The 22,020-nt window shown below is 41.5% G+C and overlaps 1 protein-coding gene and 1 long non-coding RNA gene across 3 annotated transcripts in view; one reads left to right on the top strand and one right to left on the bottom strand.

Moving 5' to 3' along the window:
• PLCG2 (phospholipase C gamma 2) overlaps positions 1 to 22,020 on the top strand; it is a 163,016-nt gene that overhangs the window by 120,339 nt on the left and 20,657 nt on the right. For both annotated transcript variants that reach the window (XM_020992634.2, XM_078149768.1), the window contains 8 exons: positions 2,360 to 2,428; positions 4,310 to 4,419; positions 6,092 to 6,188; positions 8,008 to 8,074; positions 9,227 to 9,384; positions 14,020 to 14,122; positions 15,838 to 16,047; positions 19,317 to 19,462. In XM_020992634.2, coding sequence (XP_020848293.1) covers positions 2,360 to 2,428; positions 4,310 to 4,419; positions 6,092 to 6,188; positions 8,008 to 8,074; positions 9,227 to 9,384; positions 14,020 to 14,122; positions 15,838 to 16,047; positions 19,317 to 19,462 — 960 coding nt within the window. The remainder of the gene's footprint in view (positions 1 to 2,359; positions 2,429 to 4,309; positions 4,420 to 6,091; positions 6,189 to 8,007; positions 8,075 to 9,226; positions 9,385 to 14,019; positions 14,123 to 15,837; positions 16,048 to 19,316; positions 19,463 to 22,020) is intronic.
• Positions 896 to 22,008, bottom strand: LOC110212623 (uncharacterized). The gene is made up of 3 exons (XR_002325723.2): positions 21,937 to 22,008; positions 19,953 to 20,062; positions 896 to 970 (listed from the first exon to the last, which is right to left on the bottom strand). It is a non-coding gene; the product is annotated as an uncharacterized LOC110212623 (long non-coding RNA).

The following is a 22,020-nucleotide window of genomic DNA, read 5'->3' as shown; positions in this document are numbered from 1 at the left end:
GTGCAAGAAAAATGTCATCTAATCAAATCTGATAGACTCACTCTGGGTGAGAAGTTTGTTCTGTACCTCTTTGAAGTTTTGGAGCCAAAAGCCTATGATTGCCAGGTCTCAAGCCTGGCATGGAGATTACTATCAAATTGCTTTGTGTTGCCATCTGTCCACAACCTTCACAAGGGATCACAGATATAGAGCTGGAAGGGACCTCAGAGGCTGTCTAAACCAGAGGTGTCAAACTCACAGACTTGTTATTTGACCTATAGGAATGGGCCAAAGAAGATAGAAAGGCATTTCTAGAAGTAAAATTTTCTATAACAATTCACACAAAATGGCATAAAGCTTCAGTAAATGGAGGAGGTGTGCATTTGGAGAAAAGAATGCTATTGTCCCCTAGGCCCTGGCCTGCCCCAGTGCTTGATGACAAAGCATGTCAAATGAAGTCAAGACTTTTGTCAACATTTATCCAATTGTTGGGTGTGGTGGACAAACCTAGAAACCAGCATCCTTAAACCCGTGAGCCAGGACTATTTAACTACTTGAAAATTATGTATTTACTGCCTGAGGAAAGCTGCATATGTAGTCCCTTTCCTAGTTCCCTTCTCTTCTTCTCTTCATCATCCTTTCTATGGTTTTTTTTTTCATCACTTCTTTCGCCCCTAGCTCCTCATCCCTGGTTCAATCTAGCTCTGGCTGCAAATGCATGCTTTTTTGTTACTCCTTATAACCCATTCCTCTCCTTCCCCTTGTACGTCCCCATTTCTGCCTAACAGGACCTCTTTCTTCTCTCCGGTGAAGGGTGAATGAATTGTTTTCAGATTTCTTCCTGATATTTCTTACCTTCTTTCACCTCTCAAAATGTTAGGCAGCATGTTCCATGCATGTCTTTTCTTGTATAAGCCTCTCCTCTAATAATGAATGTCAGGACTTTCTGGTTGCTGTAGCTCTGAATTCAGCTTGAGACCCAGATCCCTATCTATATAAGAGCGGATAAAAACAAAAAGGTTTACAAAATGTGTTCTTCATAGTAAATCTGTGAGGTAAATAGTATTAGCATTTTCACTTCAGATAGAGCAATGGATAAGGTGCTAGGCCAGGAGTCAAGAAAGCCCGAGTTCAAATCGACTTCAAAAGCTAAATAGTTGTGTGATTCTCTCCAAGTCACTTAACCTCTCTCTGCCTCAGTTTTCTCATTTATAAAATGAGGATCATAAAAACAATTATCTCCCAAGATTATTGTGAAGATCAAATGAGATAATATTCCTAAAGTTCTTTGTAAAAGTTAAAGCACTATATAAAAGTGCTATATAAATGCTAATATAATAGTGGTAATGTTAGCTGACATTCATGTAGTACTTGCTATGTGCAAGCCACTATACAAAGCACTTTAGAAATATAAACTCTATATTGTTGTTGTTCAGGTGTTTCAGTCATGTCTGACTCTTTGTGACTCCATTTAGGGTTATCTTGGCAAGACTGGTTTGCCATTTCTTTCTTTAGCTGATTTTACAGATGAGGAAACAGAGACAAACAGGGTGAAATGACTTGTCCAGGGTCACAGAGCTAGTACGTGTCTGAGAGGCCGAATTTGAACTCAGGTATTCCTGACTCTTGACCTGGCACTCTATCCACTGCCCTACTTAGCTGCCCCAAACTCTATATTATCATCTTCATTTTATAAATGAGGATGTTAAGGCTAGCGTTATATGACTTGCCTGGTCACCTCGCTAATAAATATTAGAGTCAGTAATTGAAGCTTGAGGCAGATCGTAGGTTTCCCCTCTGTTGTGGTTTTCTAGGCCGGATGACCATTAATCATTTATATTGTAGAGGAGATTCTTTTGTAGTCATGGGTTGTATTAGAAGGCTATTGAAGTTCCTTCTAACTGTGAAATTCTGTGATTTGGTAATTCCCAAATCCAGCTGGTTCTGTTCCACTACACTGCTTCCTAGAGGCATAGAGATCTTACATATTTGAAAGTCCTATTTTCTAGTCTTCTGTTGTGTGTGCGTGCATATGTATATGTGTGTGTTGATGTGTGTGTGTCCAGGTAAGTTTGTGATCATCACTGAATTCCACACTTAACCTTTCTCTGGACTGTATTGGTTTTCATGAAAAACTGCAAGATTTTCACGTGGTCTGTTAGCTCCAGGACCATCTGTGATTCTCTTCTTGTCTCCACCCATGACTACCTCTTGTGGGTCATTAACTCCCTTGCCAGATTCCATATATCCCTTCTGTGTTCTCCCAAGGGAGAAGAAGCTACCAGATGCTAATTGCCATCACATTTTCTGCAAAGAATATTAGGAGAGCATAATGTATCTTTCCATTTTAAAAATACTTTCTTGATTTCTTCTTTTCCAGGAAAGGGACATAAATTCACTCTATGATGTCAGGATGTATGTGGATCCCAGTGAAATTAACCCCTCAACGGTACAGTGTTTACTTTTCTTTAATTTAAAAAAATATTGTTCCGTATTTATAATGTTTGTAGAGAAAAATAAACATGGGAGAAATGAAAATCAAACTTTCCCCAGAAATGAGATATCAAACTGTCAGACACATACTATCCCAATGCAGCTTTGGTTTACTGAAATCCCAAGGTTTGATTGAGAAGGTTTAGGTAAAATGATTTATAGTTAAGTTTTTATAATTTGGACATATTAATTGTATTGACTGATAATATTCATTAAATGCTCTGGTTCTCTGATCTCCTGTCCCTCAATGAGAATGTTAATTCTTGTTCCCATGTCCATTTTGTCATGTGGGTTCACACCCCAACAGCTGCTGGCCACAGTCTTTTCCTTGGCCATTCTGCCTCTGGCCCCATCTCTCATGTAGCAGATGAATTTTTGTTGTTATTTTCATCCTGGCTGTAGCACATTAAATGTGCTCATTAAGTGGCATTATCAAAATTCTGAGATTGTATTGAAAAATACAGTGATATTATGTGGAAGTGTAAGGGATGAATTCTTAAAAACTGAGGGTAAATTGAGTGACATATTAAATGTACTCTAGGGAGTTTCCTCTTTGAAGGATCTTAATGGTTTCTCCAGAGGATAGGACTAGGAGAAATGGGTAGAAGTAGCAAAGGGGCAAATCTAGGTTTAATGTCAGGAAAAACCTTCCTAAGAGCAGTACATTGGGCTGCCTTGGTAGGGGTAGCAGGTTCCTTCCCATAAAGGTCTTCAGGCAAAGGCTGGATCACTATTTATTGAGTGTGTTCAAGAAGAGTTTCTTTTTGAGGAAGAGTTAGGACTAACTGGTGTCTGAGTCCCTTCTCACTTAGAAGTTCTGTGATTCTGAATCATTTCTTAAGAAATGAAGACTCTTTTTTTTAAGCAGAGTGGTCACTTCTCCCTCCTTCCTCTTCAGTTTTGGAAGTTCATATTTAATTATGCCGAGTTGTTTAAAACCAAGAAGATGTACTAGTATATTTTATATTTGTATAGTACCTTTTCTTCTGAAATCTCAGAGCTTACTGAAGTGGGCTCGATGCTCAGCGCATGTAGGCACTTTCAAGTCTACTTCTATGAATCTTGGGGAGGGGGGAAGTTCTTTATATCTGGCCCCCACCCTTGGAGAATAAGAACTGAGAAAAAATCTCTTAGAGGAAGGCTATAGGAGTTGGGGCCATAGTAATAAACTCATTCTTGAGTTCCCTGCTTGTCTTTGCTGAGCCCTAATCATACCCAGCACCAACCAAGGAAGTCTGCAGTAGGAATTCATAGTGTGTCATGGGAGAATCTTATTTTTCTTGTCTTTGCCTCCCAGTCATGCTCTGAGGAAGGGAACAGATTGCTGGAATGCTGCCCACATTACATGTGCCCAGATAAGTTGCCTGACTAACTTGAGTAAAAGAATTTAAAAGGCATGAATTAGGTGAAGGAACTGTTGTATTGTCAGAAAATACAATTTCCTTGAGAATTTCCCAAATCCTACCGTTGCCAGCAGGGATATGGAGCTGACTTGACCATTTCTGTATTGTGTCTTTCCCTTTATGCATGTGTTGGGAAAAGGGATGATGACAGCTGCTAATTCCACTGCTGCCAGTGTTTAGATGAATGCTCTGAGTCCCAGAAGCTCAGCAACCACACAGGGAAATACTTAGGCAGCATTGGCCTGTGCTCAGGCCAATAGATGTCACTCCACAGCCTTGAAGCAATGCCTTCTCAGTCTTAATGAGAAGGAAGTCAAATGACTCCAGAAGCTGGACTTATTGATTAAGACCTAACCAGCCTCCCCTCCATTCCCTTTGTTTCTCCCTGCCTCCCCTCCCCTGACTCACTGATTTCTTTTCCTTTTCCTTAAAAGCCCCAGAGAACCGTGAAGGCTTTGTATGACTACAAAGCCAAGCGTGGGGATGAGCTCAGCTTCTGTCGGGGTGCCCTCATCCACAACGTCTCCAAGGAGCCTGGTGGCTGGTAAGACTCTGCCCCACATAGGCTCCTCCTGCTTCAGAGCTTTGCTGCGGCTCCTTTGGCTCTTAGGAGCCATGTCAGGCCCAGGGCTGGGCCCTCTGTACCTTTCCCCTCTAGGGTATCCCTGGGGAGCTAGCAAAGTAGGGTTTGTTCTGTTACATAGGTTCTAGCTCAAGGGTAGTTCACCAGCTCTGTCTGAACACTGCCCTTTGGCTTCTCAGGTAGAGCAGATTGGTCCTGGTGGCTTTCCAGGCCAAAAGGTGCTGGGAAGGCCCATGCCAAGTGAGTCTCTCTGAAAGTGGGGGAGGGGGAGAGAAAGCCACTGCTTATCTTTTAACTGTTAGGGTCCATTTAATAGTGAGTTTTTTTCCCTTTCTTTAAAAAATATCACATTTTTGTTATGTTTTGCTTATATATCAACTTAATATCTAAATATATCCTTTCCTCCTCCCTAGCAAGGTATTCCTTATAACTAGGATTTAAAAAGAAAGGGAAAAATCAGTTTTGCAAAACCAGTCAACATGTCAATCATACCTGACATGATTAGACACTATATACATATGTATGCACGTACAAATATACACATCTTTTATGTAATATACATATATATGTACTAATGTAATATAATATTTTTGTACATAAGGAATGAAGTATTAGGAGAGTCATAGGAAGATTTACATGAATTGATACAGAGAGAAGAGCAAAACTGGGAAAACAGTATAGCTGATGACCACAGCAGTGTAAATGCTAAGAACAACAAAATCGCATGCTGTATGGTTAGAATGATCAAGCCTGAACTGAGAAAATGTACCTCCTTCTCTTCTCTGCAGAGCGGGGAAACTAAGTACGGAATAGTGTGTATGTGCGCGTGTGTGTGTTCATATTTGTATATGCAGGTATATACACACACATACCCACATACACATACTCACTTACTATCCATACCTAGTTCCCCCATTCTGTGAAGTTTTAAGAGTTCATTCATTCAATAGTGAGCCTGTTAAGAGAGGGCAGAGATTACGGGGTTGGGGTGGGTAGTATCACAAGGCCAATTCAACCAGTAATTATTAAGTACCTACTATGTGCAAGGCTTCCTGTTAGGCACTGAGGGAAAAACACATAGTACCTGCCCTCAAAGGAGCTAACAATCTAATGGGATGTGTAGGACATATATGCTAACAAATCTGATACCTGCTTGAGTGTGATGGGTTAAAGGAGTGATCCCTACAACACACTTTAGGAAAATCTGAGGAGTAACAGAACACTTCTAGAGAGGAGAGGGGGCACCTCTTGTTTCCCTTAAGCATCTCCACCCTCTTCTCTTTCTGCCCAAGAGCTCACGGAGAACTTCTGCTAGTCTTGCCATCCGTATCTTTATCCGTAACAGCTCAGACCTTTGGCCCTCTACTCTGAAGTATTTTAGGGGTTTCTCTCCAGGCAGATAAAGCATTAGAACAGGGGTGGAGGGAGAAAAAGGAGTAATCTTCAGTCCCTGCAGCCACATTTCCCTTTGGAAATCGTCATCCCTAGCGAGCTCTGGCTGCCTTTGACCGGGTAACCAGCTGCAGCTTTTATCTCACCAGGGAACCAGCACAACAGCTGGGGAAGTAAATGGCTGTGCAGGGATCATTAATACCCTTCACACAAAGGCTTAATAGTCCTGTGCTTTATTTAGGTGGAAGGGTGATTATGGAGGAAGGATTCAGCAATATTTTCCATCTAATTATGTGGAGGACATATCAACAGTTGATTTTGAAGAGCTGGAAAAACAGGTGAGCCTGGATAATGATCACAAGGAAGTTTCCTGTCCCCTTTTATGAACTGTACATATAGACAGATTTAACTTGAGCTGCCATGTTTTTCTGGCAGAGATTCAACATGATTAAAATATAGTTTAATGAATTCATTATTTCATTTCATCACCAAGCATTTATTAAGTGCCAAGCACTGTGTTAGGCTTTAGAGATACAGAGACAAAAATGAAAAAATCCTTGCCCTTGAGGAGCTTTCATTCTACTAGGAGGATATGACGTGAAGACAGATGGTGAAAACAAAAGGGTAATTTGGGGAGTAGGGGGTAGCTAACCCCTGGAGGAATCAGCAAAGGTCTCTTATTGGATGTGGCACTTGAGCTATGCTTTGAAGGAAGGGAGATAGGGCAAAAATGACAAAAACAAAGATTCTAGGCATGTAGGATATCCTATACAAAGGCATCGAGGCAAGAGATGGAATGTTGTATATGGGAAATTCCAAGTAGGCCATTTTGACTGGAATATAGTGTGCATGAAAGGTAGTAATATGTCTGCAAAGAAAGGTTAGATCTAGATTGTGAAGGACTTTAAATGTCAACAAAAGAGTTTGAATTTTAACCTAGAGGTAACAAGGAGCCCCTGAAGCTTCTTGAACATGGGAGTGACATAACTAAATCTATGCATTAGGAATTTCATTTTTGGAGGATGGATTAGAGAGAGGAGAGATATGAGGCAGGGAAACCAATTAAAAGGCTATTATAATAGTCCAAGTGAGAGGGCCTGGATTATTCTGGAGTCATTGTAGCCAACCAATTTTGTTTTAATCATGTTGTCCTGGAAGATTTTGGGTGGACAGGATAATTTCCTGCAGATGGAAAAATAACCATGGTAGGAACCTGTCCCCCGATTAAAGTAATCTTACAGATTAAATGGTTCTACCTCAGTTATTCTGGCATTAAGTATACCCCAAGAGTAATTAAAGTAGCAAGTAGAACTGAGAGGTGGATAAGATGAGATGGATTAAAGTTTAATATGAGGGTTCATCTATGGTCTAGCATCCTGTTGACTGGAAGGTCTCCATAACCAGAGCTCCAGAATTTTACCATGAAGTGTAAATACTGCAGTGGAAAGAGTTCTGGGTATGGAGTCAGTGGATGTGGGTATGAACCCTAATTCCATTACTTGTTACCTGAATGACCCTGGACAAGCTGCTTAGCCTCTCCTAGCCTCAGTTTCTTATTCTGCTAAACAAGGAGTTGGACTAGATGACCTGTAAGATTCTTTCTAGGTCCAAATCTAGGATCCTATGAACAGTCATTGATATTTGTAACAATGACCCTCGTGCCCTGCAGTGCTGAAATGATGTCCTGAACAGTTAGACGAAGGCCAAATTAAGCTGCATATTATTCTAAGTATAGCCTCTTGTGCCTTAATTCTTTGAAAATTGGGAACCCATAACTTATACACATAGAACTACACTTGAACCAAGATGCCACAGTCATGGAGGATGACGGAGAAGTTGGAAAGAGCAGACTGGATGAAATGGCCCCACATTTCCTTTAGACATCATGATGTACATTTTTGCAAGCTGAAAAATGACCCACTGTGAATGTTCAGGCCTCTGCTAGCAGCAAGGTCACTGTAGGCTCTGTGCCTCAATCCTTTTCCATCTCCCTATGGACATATTTATCCTGTAATGAGGATGAATTTTAAACAGGGCCATGGGCAGTGTCTCAGTGCAGTGGTATGATTTTGAATCTGGTTGTGTTTATAGCATTCTAGTTAGGAATAATGTGAATTGTTCTTCAGGTTTATTGAAACTACTCCTGTTTCTCCACAGATTATTGAAGATAACCCTTTAGGATCTCTGTGCAGAGGAATCTTGGATCTTAACACCTATAATGTTGGTGGGTGATCATCCTAGTCCTAATCTTTATTGTTAATTCCCACACAGCCTTAGGATCATTCCTGAGGGGAACCTGACAACTTTTGTGATTCCTAAATTTCATGGCTTATTCTGCTTTCCTATGCTTTTCTAGAAAGTGACCAAAGGGAGCTGGGGAATTGGTGTGAAGGGCTGGGCATCATTTGTTGGGTACAATAGCATGGGGGCAGGGTGATCAGTGCATATAGGAGAGTGAACATTGTATTAGGAGTCAGGAGACAGGGGTTCTGGCTTCTGTTGCCTTTCCCTTGAAGTTTTGTGATTCCTGGTCTGGTGCTCTTTCCTACTGCTGCAGTCCCCTTAATAGATATTCTCTTAAGTGGATTTCATTGTTTTTTGAATGGATTTTCATCCTTTTCCAAGGTTTGAGACAAGCCAGTTCATTTCAGCCTTAGAAAGGAAAGATTTTTTTTTTGGCTATTGTTAATTAATGCCTATTTTCACATTAAGCACAAAATACTTTTTAATGAACTGTTTTTTAGGGCTGTGTTTCTCAAACCAAACTATACTATAGATTTAATAAATAAAATATTTGCTTATATGTGTATATTAAAAATTTATGTATGTGTACATATGTGTATACCTATATGTGCTTATATTTATGCACACATGCACATATATAAACATGTGCATACACACCTACATAGACACATGTATTTTTTACTCCAAGGCAGAAATGTGTCCTCCTTGGCCTTAAGAATGGACAGAGAAAAGGAGGGTTCTAGGAATGTTAGGGACTGAAGGCCAGGAGGAAGAATCAGCTTTTTAAATATTTAAGTTTTAAGAAGTAACAACCTGTGGTAGTAAAAGTTTGACAGACTGCTGTCCACCACCATGAGCTGGCAATTGAGTAACACACTTTAAGGGGGAAATCACTACTTCTGTTATGGGACTACATCTTTTATTGATGCCCCCCCCCCTTTAAACATACAGGCATATTTGCATACATGTCCTTCTTTGGATGGGTGACAATTGATGGTATCCATGTTCTTGAGTAACCATATCCCATAAGGAGTGCTGCCCCTTGGGAAGGTGACTTGGGGATTGAAGCAGGGCTCGGGTAGTATGAGTGCCCCTGGCCTCCTGGAACACTGTTGTTTTTAATCTTTCCAAGTGAAAGTACCACATGGAAAAAACCAGAAACCATTTGTCTTCATCCTGGAACCCAAGAAACCCAATGATCCTCCCATCGAATTTGCGACTGACAAAGTGGAAGAGCTCTTTGAGTGGTACCAGAGCATCAGAGAAATCACCTGGAAGAATGCAACAGTGGTATTGAGCTTTGCCATTTGGGTTCTGCTTGTAGGGGTCTAGTGCAGCAGCTAAGGCCTTTGAGTAGTGGAACTGTGCCCTAAATTCTTGCTATTCCTGCTAGCATTCAGAGGGAAGCCCTTAGCTTTGGATTAGACCCATGTGAGGGGCAACTGCAGACACTGGTGAGCACTAGCCTGTTAGGTGGAAGGATGGCTTTCCAGCCTCATGCTTTCATGAGAGTGAAAGGGCAGGGGTAGGGAAGCCTGCTCACCATTGTTAGGTAGGTGGTCCATGATTCCATCTATGTTGTATTAAGACAAGCTGCCACCTTAATTTTATGGCTTAATAAGTTCCAAACATTTTGCCAAAGCATGATAATTAGATGGGCTCTAACCATTGAAGGAACCTCTAAGTTAGAAATCACAACTTTTGAATTAATTGATTATGTGTCTAGAGATGTTTGGAGAATGTTAAAATCGTTGTCTCATATAGAGTATGGTAGGAGGGAGAGGAAGGTAGATTTTTAGCTGTTTGACCTCTCTTCTCCCTGCCATATAAATGGAAAGGAACTTTTTGAAAAATGGCCATTTTCACAAATGTTGAGCATTAAATATATTTGGAATAAGAGAAGGATAAATAATTTCTTAGGTACAGTTAAGTACAAACCAAAGAAGTACTTTGGTGGAACTTGTGAGAGCCCTATTTCATCACTGAGGATTTTTCTTATCACTAAATTGTATTTTGTAATAAGTTTGTTGATGCCCCTGATCCTAGGTAGAGCGTCACCTTAGATAGTCTTAAAGGACTACTTACTGTTCTTAAACTGTAGTGGGTGAATTTCTAATAAAGCAGTCATAGGATCATAGATTTAAAATTGGACAGGACCTTAGAGGCTGTCTAGTCCAGTTCCCCTATTTTACAGATGAGAAAACTGAGGCACAGAGAGTTTAAGTTATTTGTCCAACAAACATCACACAGATAGTAAATAGCAGAGCTGGGATTTAATCCTGGGGCCTTTGACTTCAAATCCATTGTCCCTTCCACTATAGCTATCTTCCTGAACATCTGTGTTCTACCTCTGTGTTGAATGGGACAGCTCCTGAAACACCATCATGTTTTGTGCTTCCCTTCTGGATTTGTTCATGAGCAACCAAAGCAAACACCCTGTGAAAATCATGGCCATAAGCCACCGCAGAGAGAAGTTTTCCTCATTCAGACCTCTCTGGGGGAGGTACTTTGGTAGTCATCTTGGAGTTGTAGCCAAGTGTCTTTCAAGTCTTGACATCAGACTGAAGGGCTGTCACACTGAACTCTTGCTTCACAAGCTGAGGAACAATATCAGGCATGAGATGGCAGGGCTGTTCAGTGCAAACCTGCCAATCTTTATGGCTCATTGGATCATAGGTATAGGACTGGAATGGACTATGGACCTTTACTGGCCAACCCTCTTATTTAACAGGTGAGGAAACTGACACCTAGAGAGGTTAAGTGAAATTACCCAAGGTCACACAGCTGTTGAGTTGAGAGAGCTGCCCTAGTTTCAACCAGAATTGAACCTAGTTTCTCTGACTTGAAATCCAGAGGTATACACCTCTTTGTGTCCTAGAATAGCAGTGCTGCACTTTAAGAGTCATCAGTACTTCGTGGTTTCAACAGTGTTCTCTAGAGATCATTCTTAAGGGTATCCTCACTCTTTTTCTCCTTCCATGTTTTAATAGTTATTAGTTATAGGATGCCCCCCCCTTTAAACATACAGGCATATTTGCATACATGTCCTTCTTTGGATGGGTGCAATTGATGGTATCCATGTTCTTGAGTAACCATATCCCATAAGGAGTGCTGCCCCTTGGGAAGGCGACTTGGGGATTGAAGCAGAGCTCGGGTTCCTTTCCTAGGCTTATACTCTATTTGGGATGATTGAAACCATTTCTGCAGGAACTGGGTATGTTGCTAGAATATGGAAACTTCAGAGGGAATAAGCTAAAGGTAGTAGACACTTAAAACACATTTCCATTGTGTCCAAGGCCTTGCTCTGAAAATGGGGCCAAATATAAGATGTAGAGAAGCTTAGACAATTTTAAAAATAATTTATTTGTCGTCTCCTCTGGCTTTCTGCAGTTTTGTTGATGGGATAAAGGGTAATTTCCTTGGAAAGTTCTTTTTTTTCCCTACTGCTTAATAACCTGAAATCATCCTAACCACTTAAGTTAGGCATGTTCTCTCTTTTATCTAAACTACCCCTTAATTGGATTTTACATTTATGTAAACATTAAAAACAATAACCTCATGCTATTATACTTGAGAGCAAAAAATGAGTCACTGGTGTGGACTGTGTACCCACTGTGACCAAAGCTGCTTAGGATTGAAGTTGTTAGGAGAAGGGGGAAGATGTTTGGAAAAAAGGCCTGCTTCTTGTCCTGGATTTGGCTAAACTAAATATGACTAAGGAAAGAGAATTGGAAGTGACCTTACAATCACTTCATCTAATTCCCTTATTTTCACCCACTAGGAAGCTCAGGCTTCGAGAGGTAAAGGGCTTTTCTAATATCGTTATCAAAACTGTTGGCAGAAATGGGGTATAGAACCCAGATTTCTTTGTTCCCAGTAAAGGGACTCTTTCCATTACACCCCAGGTTACCTCTCCGCCACAGCTTCCTATAGTATTTCCATTTCAGTTTTACCTGTCCCTCAAAGAAAGTTTCTAGCCTATTTTTTTATTTGTTTTCATTTATTTATTTATTCATTTATTTTGTGTGTTTGTTTTTTGAGACCAACTCTCTCCACCTCACTCAGGCTACTCATGGTAGACCCTGCTGCTAATCAATACAGAAACTCTGACCTGTTCTGTTTCCAACCTGGGCTGCTTCACTGTTACTTAGGCAGCCTGGTGTCCCCCCTTCCCACTTCGCTAGGGGCTCACATATTGGTGCCAAAGTTAGTGTGGATGCCCAATTGGCTTTGACTCTATTGCTGCTCAGAATTCTGGAATTCAAGTAATCTACCAGCCTGAGCCTTAGTAGAAGGGGAGTGTCAATCTTCTATAATCTTACCAATTTGCAGTGATCCCAACATGTCCAATTATGTGATCAGAGAGGCTGGAAAATTCACTGGCCTCCAAAGGTAGGCTGAAGGCTAAGCACTGGGGATGTTGAAGGCAGTGAGTTTTCTAAACTTGAATATATTAGATTAGAATAAATAAAGCATTTATTAGGTACTTTCTCTGGGCCTGGTATTGTGCTAAGTTCTGGAAATAAAAACAATAGAAAGCAGGACAGTTCCCGGCTTCAAGAAGCTTATGTTCTAATGGAAGATGACAACACTTGAAGAAGAGAGATGTCCAATAAGTCAGTCAACAAACATTTTATTAGGTGTTTAAGCAAAAACAGTCCCTGCCCTCCATGAGCTTACATCCTAAATGGGGAAGACGACATGCAGACAACTATGTACACACAGAATATTTACAGGGTAAAAAGAAGGTCACCTCAGAGGGAAGACATTAGCAGTGGGCAGGGAGAGCCAGGAAAGATCTCTTAGAGAAGGTAGAATTTGAGCTGAGTCTTAAAAGGAAGCTAGAGATGCCAGGGAGGTAGAGATGAGGAGTGAGAAAATTCTAGACCTGGGGGACACCCTGTTGCAGTCAGGATATGGGAATGTTATGTATGAGAAAAACAATAAGGTTAATGATGCTGAATTTTTGAGTACAGAGAGGGGAGTAAAATGTGAGAAGACTAGAAAGGCAGGAAGGGCTGTAAAGGCTAAATGGATGATTTTGTATTTAATCCTAGAGGTAACAAGAGTCTACTAGAGATTATTGAGTACAGAGTAGCATGTCTAGATCTGTGCTTTAGGCCAGAATCACTTTGGCAGATGAATGGAGGTTGGACTGGAATGGGGTAGAGGCTCGAGGTAGGGAGGCCAGTCAACAGACTATTGCAGTAGTCCAGACTTGAACTGATGAAGATCTATGGAGGTCTAGAACTGAGCAAAAATAGGCCACAGCTAGCCCATTGAAAATCGGACAGAGTCCAATTTCTGGTGGGGAAGGAGTGGAGGTGATGATTCTAATGGGGATGTCTAGGTAGTAATAGATAAAATAAATTTCCTTCCTATGTCAACTGGGATAAGAGGGGCTTTTACCACAAGGTTGGAGCAGTCATCCTTAGAGTATTTGCAGAAGCAATTGGAGTTTCATCTCAGAGTAATAATTTCTCCCTTTTAACAAGAATGAGGTGAAGCTTCATTAGTTTGTATATGAATGAGGTGTGAAGGCAGTAATTAGTCATAGGTTGGGGCATAGGAGGCAAGGGTGGGGGGGTGCTCATTTAAAACTTGTACTCAGAAATATGAGTTATATTCTCATGGAGTTTTGCCCTCTCCACATAGAGTTGCATATTGAAAGAAGAGTGGCTTGAGAATAAAGCCCATTAGTGTGGACTGGTAGGTGTGAGACCTGAAGAAAATTAACCAGGGCCTTAAAACAGTTCAGGGCTGGAGGGGAGAGATAGAGAATTTTTTTTTTAAAGTAAAACCCTGAAATGAAAAATCTGACTCCCTTGACACTGTCATTGAGACACAACATTGTGAGAAGGAAGGCCTGGTGAAATCTGTGCTGATCATGAAAACTGGTTACTGGGATGTCTTTATTCCAAACAGGAGACCAACATGAAGTACTGGGAGAAGAACCAATCAATTGCCATAGAACTATCCGACTTAGTTGTCTACTGTAAGCCAACAAGTAAAACCAAGGATAATTTAGGTAATTCCTTCATTTTATAATCGTGGTTCACTCCTGGGTAAATGCTCTTATTTAAGTCTGGTAAAGAACAATATTATAGCATTTGGAATTTCTGGACTCCAGATGGAAACAGTGCTCTAGGCAGAATGACAGTTCCTCCCACATATAGCCTCATCTTGCACTGGGTCACAAGGAAGATGGGGATAAAGGACAGGGAGCGTGTGACTCCTGCCTGTCCTGTCCACTCAGCAGGCAGTATGGTATAGTAGAAAGAGCCCTGGTCTTGAAGTCAGATGACTTGGATTCAAGGCTTGGTTCTGCCCTTTGCCTACCATGTGGCTTTGGTCAAATAATTTCCTCTTTGAGCCTTAATAAAGCTTTTTCTTATCTGTAAAATGGGAATGGTAATCTTTATGTTACTTTACAGGGTTGCTAGGAAGATCAAATGATATCATTTCTACAAAATGCTTTGTAACTATAAAATGCTGTGTTAAATATTAGCCGTTATTATCATTAATTTCCTTTCAAGAGCCAGCAAGATGGAGCAGGGCTGAATATGGGGAAGGGACAAAGGGTGGGTGAGAGCATGACCATTCCTCTCTCAGAGCAGGTGGCTCCTGGCAGATGGTCAATGGAGCAGAGGCAGTCTGTGCACCAGAGTAGCCTGTTCATTTATTCATCAAACATCTGTTGGGTGCCTACTAGGAAAGCACTTTTTAAACCTCAAAGTGCCATATAAATGTGAGTGATTATTATCACTGTGTGCAAGGCTCAGGATTATGTCACTTATTCATTGAGCATGTTCCAGTCACAGGCAGGTTTTTTGTGATAAACTGAAATTCTATTCTAGAGGGAACTTTAAGAGTACAGAAATCATACTAAAAATTCCCTGTATTTCTCTGGCACTTCATGGTTACAAAGCTTTCCCCGTGTATGATTTCATTTGATCCTCTAAACAACCCTGTCATGTGAGCAGTACAATTATTATTTATCCTTCTTTTACTGATGAAGAAACTGAGGCACAGAGAAGTGAGGCCACACAGCTAGCAAGTGTGTCAGGTGTCAGATTTTTTCAAGGCTACCCTCACCCCAGGAGAGAATGTAGTTCAGTGAAGCAGAGTGGTCTTCCAGCAAGCAAGGAGGACAGGCAGCAATAGCGGGCACCTGGGTCTTCTGTTGTAGCAAGCTTTTCCTTTTATATTTCACATGGGGAATTTGGTTGACTTAATTGCTCTAAATCGTGGGGACAATTTCCTTCGGCCGCGTCACGTGGCCAGGCTAGGAGGAAATAGTGTTCCAACAAGGTCCCTAGTATTTCCAGTAATACACTGACTTGGTAGGGTTCACTGAGAACTTTTATACCAGAATCTGTATAATAGCAAGGTGCATCATGGTGAGCTCTGCCCTTTTCTCATCTTCTCACCCTCCCCATCCCACTTCCTTGAAAGTATCCTACCTTTATGGCAGGCATTTAAGTTTTCAAAACGCTAGCCCAGCTTTGATGTCCTGAGAGTGTGGGGCAATGGTCTTGGGGTAAGGTAACTAACGTCTGTGATTTCAAAATGGAATGGCACTGGTATGCCCAAGGCAATAGTCTTGTCAGATTGCTAAGGTTTATCTTTCACACCCAGCATCCAGTCTTTGCATGGTGGGTTAGGACTGAGCTGTGATTGTGACTGTGTCACACTCTTGAAGTTAAATGTCAATTTCATTTCCTTTCCTATATGTCTGTGCAGAAAATCCTGATTTTAGAGAAATTCGCTCTTTCGTGGAGACCAAGGCTGACAGCATTGTTAGGCAGAAGCCGATTGATCTCTTGAAGTATAATCAAAAGGGATTGACTCGGGTCTACCCAAAAGGCCAAAGGGTGGACTCATCAAATTATGATCCTTTTCGACTTTGGCTCTGTGGCTCTCAGATGGTCGCTCTGAATTTCCAGACAGCAGGTAAGGGGTCTCCAGGGATGGCATTGCTTTTTGAATCTGAGTGTGGCCTGCTGAGTACTTTGTGAAGAACGTGTCACTGCTGAGCTTCCTGAAGTTGGACAAAACAGTGGCCACAGGTGCAGTATTGCTTCTTAGAAAGAAATAGAGTTTAATGACCAACTGAAAATTAAATGTTGGTCTATTAAATTATTTTCTGGCCAGTCTAGCATGTTGAATGTTAGCAGGAAAAGCCTTAGGTGCTGCCCATTTCCTTCTCTTCATCTTTTTTGGAATAATGGTAGAAGAGAGGTATTAGGGATGGGGAGAATGTTAAAGCAACTGAGGAGAACAGAATGATGTGGGGAAGAGCACATGGGACTGGTGAGCCTGCTGGTAGAAGGCAGTGGTGCTAGGGGTATGGGCATAGAATCCTAAGACTGTCAAATGGGAAAGGGTCTTCGAGATCATCTAGCCTAATTCCCTTGTTTCATTTATTCATTCAAACATTAATTTCTTACTGTGTATGGAGCACAATGCTAGGTAAGTTTAAACATAGTCTAATTCTTGTTTGTGTGAAGCAAATAGTCCCAGCCCTCATAGGATTTGCAGTTTAGAAGGGACCAAAGAAGACAGATCAAGGAGTTTACAGCCTTTGAGATTTACATAAGATGTTGTGCTTAGCTTCGTGGAGTGTGTGGTCTAGTAAAGGGATATGACTCACAGAGAGATACCTCTACTACACAAAGTTACATGATAATGCATTTCACAAAGGGGAAGAGTGACTTTATAGAATCGCAGAAGTCAAAGAGATCTTAGGGCCTATCTGGTCCAATTTACATGTGGACTAGAACTTCTTCCATAACATCTCTGACAAGAGCTTGTCTACCCTTAGCTTAAAAACTTACAGTACAAGGGAACCTGATACCTCTCAAAGCTTCCCATTGCACTTTGGGATATTTTAATTGTTAGGAAGTATTTCCTTACATTACGCCTAAAGTTGCCTCTTTACAATTCCCTCCTGTTACTCTAAACTCTTCCCTCTAGAGTTAAGGAGAATGAAATCAAATGCCTCATCCATACAATGGCTGTTCCAGGTAAAACTTCCCTAGTTCCTATGCTCCTTCTTTTTTGGAATGAACTTGAGACCCTTCACCATCTAGATTGTCCTCCTCCACCATGTGCTTCCCGTGTTGTCAATGTTTTTGCTCATGTGTTGGTATCCCAAACTGAAGACAGTACTCTAGATGTGGTCTGTCTAGGGCAGAATACACTACATGGCACCATAGCCATCCTTAATGCAACCTAAGATCAGATGAATTTTTTTGCCTTCTGTTTTGTACTTGACTCATATTGTGCTTGTAATCCAATTACATTTTATCCTGTTAGGATTGGCCCATTGTTCTGGTCTCCAGTGATCTTTTTGGTTTCTCATTCTCTTAATTGCCAAATGTTAACTACTCCTCCCAGCTTTGAGTCATTTGCAAATTCCATAAGGGTGCCAGTTTACATCCAAGCATGTTAAACAGGATAGAGCCAAGTACAAAATTCTAGGTCATTCTGCCAGAGAATTCTCCTTAAGTTGGCATAGACCCATTAATAACTATTCTTTCAGCCCAGTCATTCAGCTAGTTCTGAATCTCCCTAACTGTATTATCATCTAGCTGATAGCTCTTCCTCCTGCCCACAAGAATTGTATGAGAGATTTTAAGTGTTTTGCTAGGGACACTGGTAAATTATGTGTCTGTATCTCTTGACCAACCAGTCTAGTAACCCTGTCACAAAAGTGAAATGCAGTGAGTCTAGTATGGTCAGCTCTTGATGAAGGCATGTCCAAGGTCACACACTTAGCTAGTGGCAGAGCTAGGTTTAGAATCCAGGTCTCTTGATTTATACATAGTCTAATGCTCTTCTCACAATATCATACTGACTTGATTGAGGGGTAGGACTACTTAATTCGTTGAATAAAAAGGAAGATCCCTAAAGCCCACCAGCATGGGTCTTGGATCACTCAGGTACCATTCTGAGGCTAGTCTGATGCTCCTCTGTGTCCCTTACCTTTCCCACTCAGTCCCCACTGAGGTAATAATGGTAGTAACTAGTATTTATATAGCACTTTAAAGTTTGCAAAGCATTTTACATGTGTCATCTCACTTGATCCTCACGACAGTCCTGTCATATAGGTGTTATTATTATCCCCATTTTACAGATGAAGAAACTGAGGCTGACAGGCTAAATAATTTGCCCACGTCATACAGCTAGTAAGTGTCTGAGATAGGAATTTGAATTGAGGCCTTCCTGAGTCCAAGTGTAGTGTTTTATGCATTGTGCCCTATAGCTGCCTCTGAGGTGATACTCTTGGGGCAAAAGTGTCAGGTTCCTAGTTTCCACATTTCCCAGGACACACTAACTTCCCTGGATCCTTTTTCATTTATAAGGAGAAGCATGTGGGGAACACTGGGAGATATTAAAGGGGAGGAGGATTGCCAAGCTGCCTCTAGAGGAGCTAGGCATCTGTGCAGGGCAGGAACTCCCCTTTGGGCTGCTGGGGGCCTAGGTTTATAAGACTGTGCTTACTTTTTCATATCCACGAAAATAACTTCTTTTTTTCTTGGATCTTTTTAAGACAGTAGACTGAATAGCTGAGCCCTTGGCAGTGGTAGCTGCTGAGTAGCTCCTGTAGTGACCCCGTGGAGAAAGCAACCCAAGACCCTGTCCAGGTGCTGCCCTTGCTGAGGAGGCACCACAGCATAGTTACAGTGCGGCCTCCCCATCCATCCATGCCCCTTTGGACTGCCCAGCTACTTCCTTTCCTAATTGACCAAGCTTTATGACTTAAGGCAAGGCAAGCTGAACAGTGGCCATGATGCCCTGGGTTCACCTCATTGCCTGAATGTAAGGAGGGGTAAAGGTGCAAGGGAAGCCCTTCTGGTTGATGTCAGTGTCACTGACACTTCACTCTAGAGCAAAGGTTCTCAACTTGGGATCTATGGCTAGATTTCACAGGCTCTGTGGATTATTTTTAAAGATTTTAACAGTTGTACTTTAATATAATAGGTTTACCCTAAGTATTTTATTTTGTGCATTTAAAAAAATTAGTCTGAGAAGGGGTCCACAGGCTTCACCAGTCATCACCATTGGGTTCCATACCTCAGAAAAGGGTGAGGAGCCCTCCTCTAGAGATTGGAGAGAACATGGCTGCGTCCTAGAACCTTAGGCTTAAAATGAAGTACTTTTGAACAGAATGCTCTTTTCTCTTCTTTTTATTTGCACCACCTTCATTTCCTCCCCAGATAAATATATGCAGCTGAATCATGCTTTATTTGCACTTAATGGCCGGACTGGCTATGTATTGCAGCCTGAAAGCATGAGAAATGAAAATTATGATCCAACACCCCCGGAATCACAAAGGAAGATCCTGATGACCCTGACAGTGAAGGTAAAGCCAGCCCTTTCCTCTTGGCCATTTAAGGCAATAGCAGGACAGAGCCCAGGGGTTAGGGATCCCATTTGCTGTAAAAGACACAAGGACAGTAGGAAGGCTGCCTTTGATGGGGAAATCACCACTTCTTGGCATATAACTATTGAATTCTCTGCTGAAATGCATTTCTTTCCTTATTTTAACAATGTATGGTTCAGGAAAAAGACATTCCTTCTCTCAGTGGCTTGTGCAGTGCCTTTGGGGGAAACACATTCAGAAACCAACAGCCTGAACTGTGTATGCCCTGTTCTCATTACAGAAGGTGAATTATGAGCTAACTTTGATTGGCAGAGGCTCTGATAGCTCAGCCTACCATGGGAAAGAAATCTGTTTGGCTTCTTAGGAAATGCAGGCAAAAGCAAGATATCAAAACAAAACTAACAAACAAAAACTAAAAAATCAAATCCCCACCCGTTTTTCCCAAAGGTTAAAAAAAATCCAGTCTTACTTTTCTGGAGTTCCTGGTTGGAGTTTATCATTGAAAATCATTATGGTTTATGGTGGTGTCAGACTTTCTCTTTTCACCCATGGTTTATGAGAATGTTGACTTCATATGAACTGTGAGAAGAATAAAATACCTGCATTGAGTTTCTCATAAGATTTGAGGAAGTCCAGAAGTCAAACTCATGTAACAAAAAGGTTTAATTTTGTAAAAAAAATTAGCATTTGTTTTTGTATCACCTACATTTCCCAATATATCTCTCACTTTCACCTTCCTCTTCCAGGGAGCCATCTCTTTTAACAAAGAATAAAAAAGAGGGAAAAAAAGTTCAGGAAAACACGGGCAAAGATATGTGGAGTTTGTTATTTTTTTCAGTTGTGTCCAACTCTTTGTGACTCCATTTGGAGTTTTCTTGGCAAAGATCCTGGAGTGGTTTGTCATTTCCTTCTCCAGCCCATTTTACAGATGAGGAAACCGAGGCAAACAGGATTAAGTAACTTGTTCAGGGTTACACAGCTAACATCTACCTGAGGCCAGATTTGAACTCAAGAAGATGAGTCTTTCTGACTTCAGGCCCAGTGCTCTGTCTACTGTGCTACTTGTCTTTCCCTGCGCCACGACTTATTTGGCCATTATCCAATTGATAGGCATCTGCTTTATTTATAATTCTTTATTTCTACACAAAGTGCGGCTGTAAATATTTTGGCATGTATAAGACCTTTCTTTTTATATCTCACTTTTCTGGGGTATAGGCTCCTTAGAGAGGGATCTCTGAGTCAAAGGATATGGACGTTTTAGTCACTTTCTTAGGGGACCTGCGATGTACCAGGCACCGTACTAAGTGCTTTTTTAGAAATATTGTCTCATTTGATCTTTCCAACAACCCTGGGAGGTAGCTGCTATTAGTGTCCCCACTTTGCAGTTGAGGAAACTGAGGCAAACAGAGTTTAAATGACTTCCCCAAAACCACAAGCTCGTAGGTGTCTGCAGCTGGATTTGAATTCAGGCCTTCTTGATGCCAGGCCCAGCACTCTATCCTCTATGCCGCCTAGCTGCCTTCAAGGTGAGCAGAGGTTGAGTGCCTTGCCTAGATCACACAGCTCCTGAGTGTCTGAGACCAAACTGGAACTCAAGTCTTTTCTGACCCCAGACCTGGAGCTCTCTCCACCGTGCCACTAGCTGCCTTCTCATTTCTCTGAATGGTTGGATAATTTCATAGCTACCCCAGTAGTGCAAAAGTGTGCCTGTCTTTACACAGCCCTTCCGACATCGTTCCATCCTAATAAGGACCTTCAATAAAAACCAACTACAGAAGAAATGCTGCATTCCTCCCATTCTGTCTTTGAATCTGTGGCGTTCCCAAGTGACTGCATATATTCATGTACACATTCACTTTCCTGTAGCTGGAGTGAGCAGTGAGGCTCTGAAGCTTCTCTACTCTCTGTTACAGAGTAGGTCTCAAAATAGAGGCAAGACATGAATAGCAGATAAGTGGAGGAGCCATTTCGTACCTGCCAGTCTCATACCCTGGACACATACTCCTTTTATCTGTTTCCTCCCTTTATAAATACAAATAACTAGTAAAAACTTGGGCAGCTAGGTGGCACAGTGGAGAGAGTTCTGGGCCTGGAGTCAGGAAGACCTGAGTTCAAGTGTGACCTTCAGACACTTACTAGCTGTGTGACTCTGGGCAAGTCACTTAACCCTCCTCGTTTCAGTTCCTTATCTGTAAAATGAGCTGGAGAAGGAAATGGTAAACCACTGTACTATCTCTGCCAAGAAAACCCCAAATGGGGTCATGAAGAGTTGAAGATGACTGAAACAAATGAACAACAAAAGTAAAACTTGCCAGCACCCAAGAATTTTTCCTAGCCACTCTCCCCACAGAAAGAAGCATAAGGAATAAGCCATTGAGAGCAGTCTGGCATCCACGTTAATGGTCTAAAGATGAAGGACCGTCCAGGGTAACAAGCAGCTGATGAATACTCACTTCCAACAAAATACCTGGATGTCTAATCAGCTCTTCTGACAAGCCACAGCAGAGATGGGATCTGTGGGAGGAATAGTGTCAGTG

The sequence above is a fragment of the Phascolarctos cinereus genome, unplaced genomic scaffold, assembly GCF_003287225.1.
Source record: "Phascolarctos cinereus isolate Bilbo 61053 unplaced genomic scaffold, phaCin_HiC Scaffold_2;HRSCAF=192, whole genome shotgun sequence".
NCBI lineage: Eukaryota > Metazoa > Chordata > Mammalia > Diprotodontia > Phascolarctidae > Phascolarctos > Phascolarctos cinereus.
Note: the sequence above shows the minus strand (reverse complement) of the source record. Positions and strands in the feature narration are given on the sequence as shown.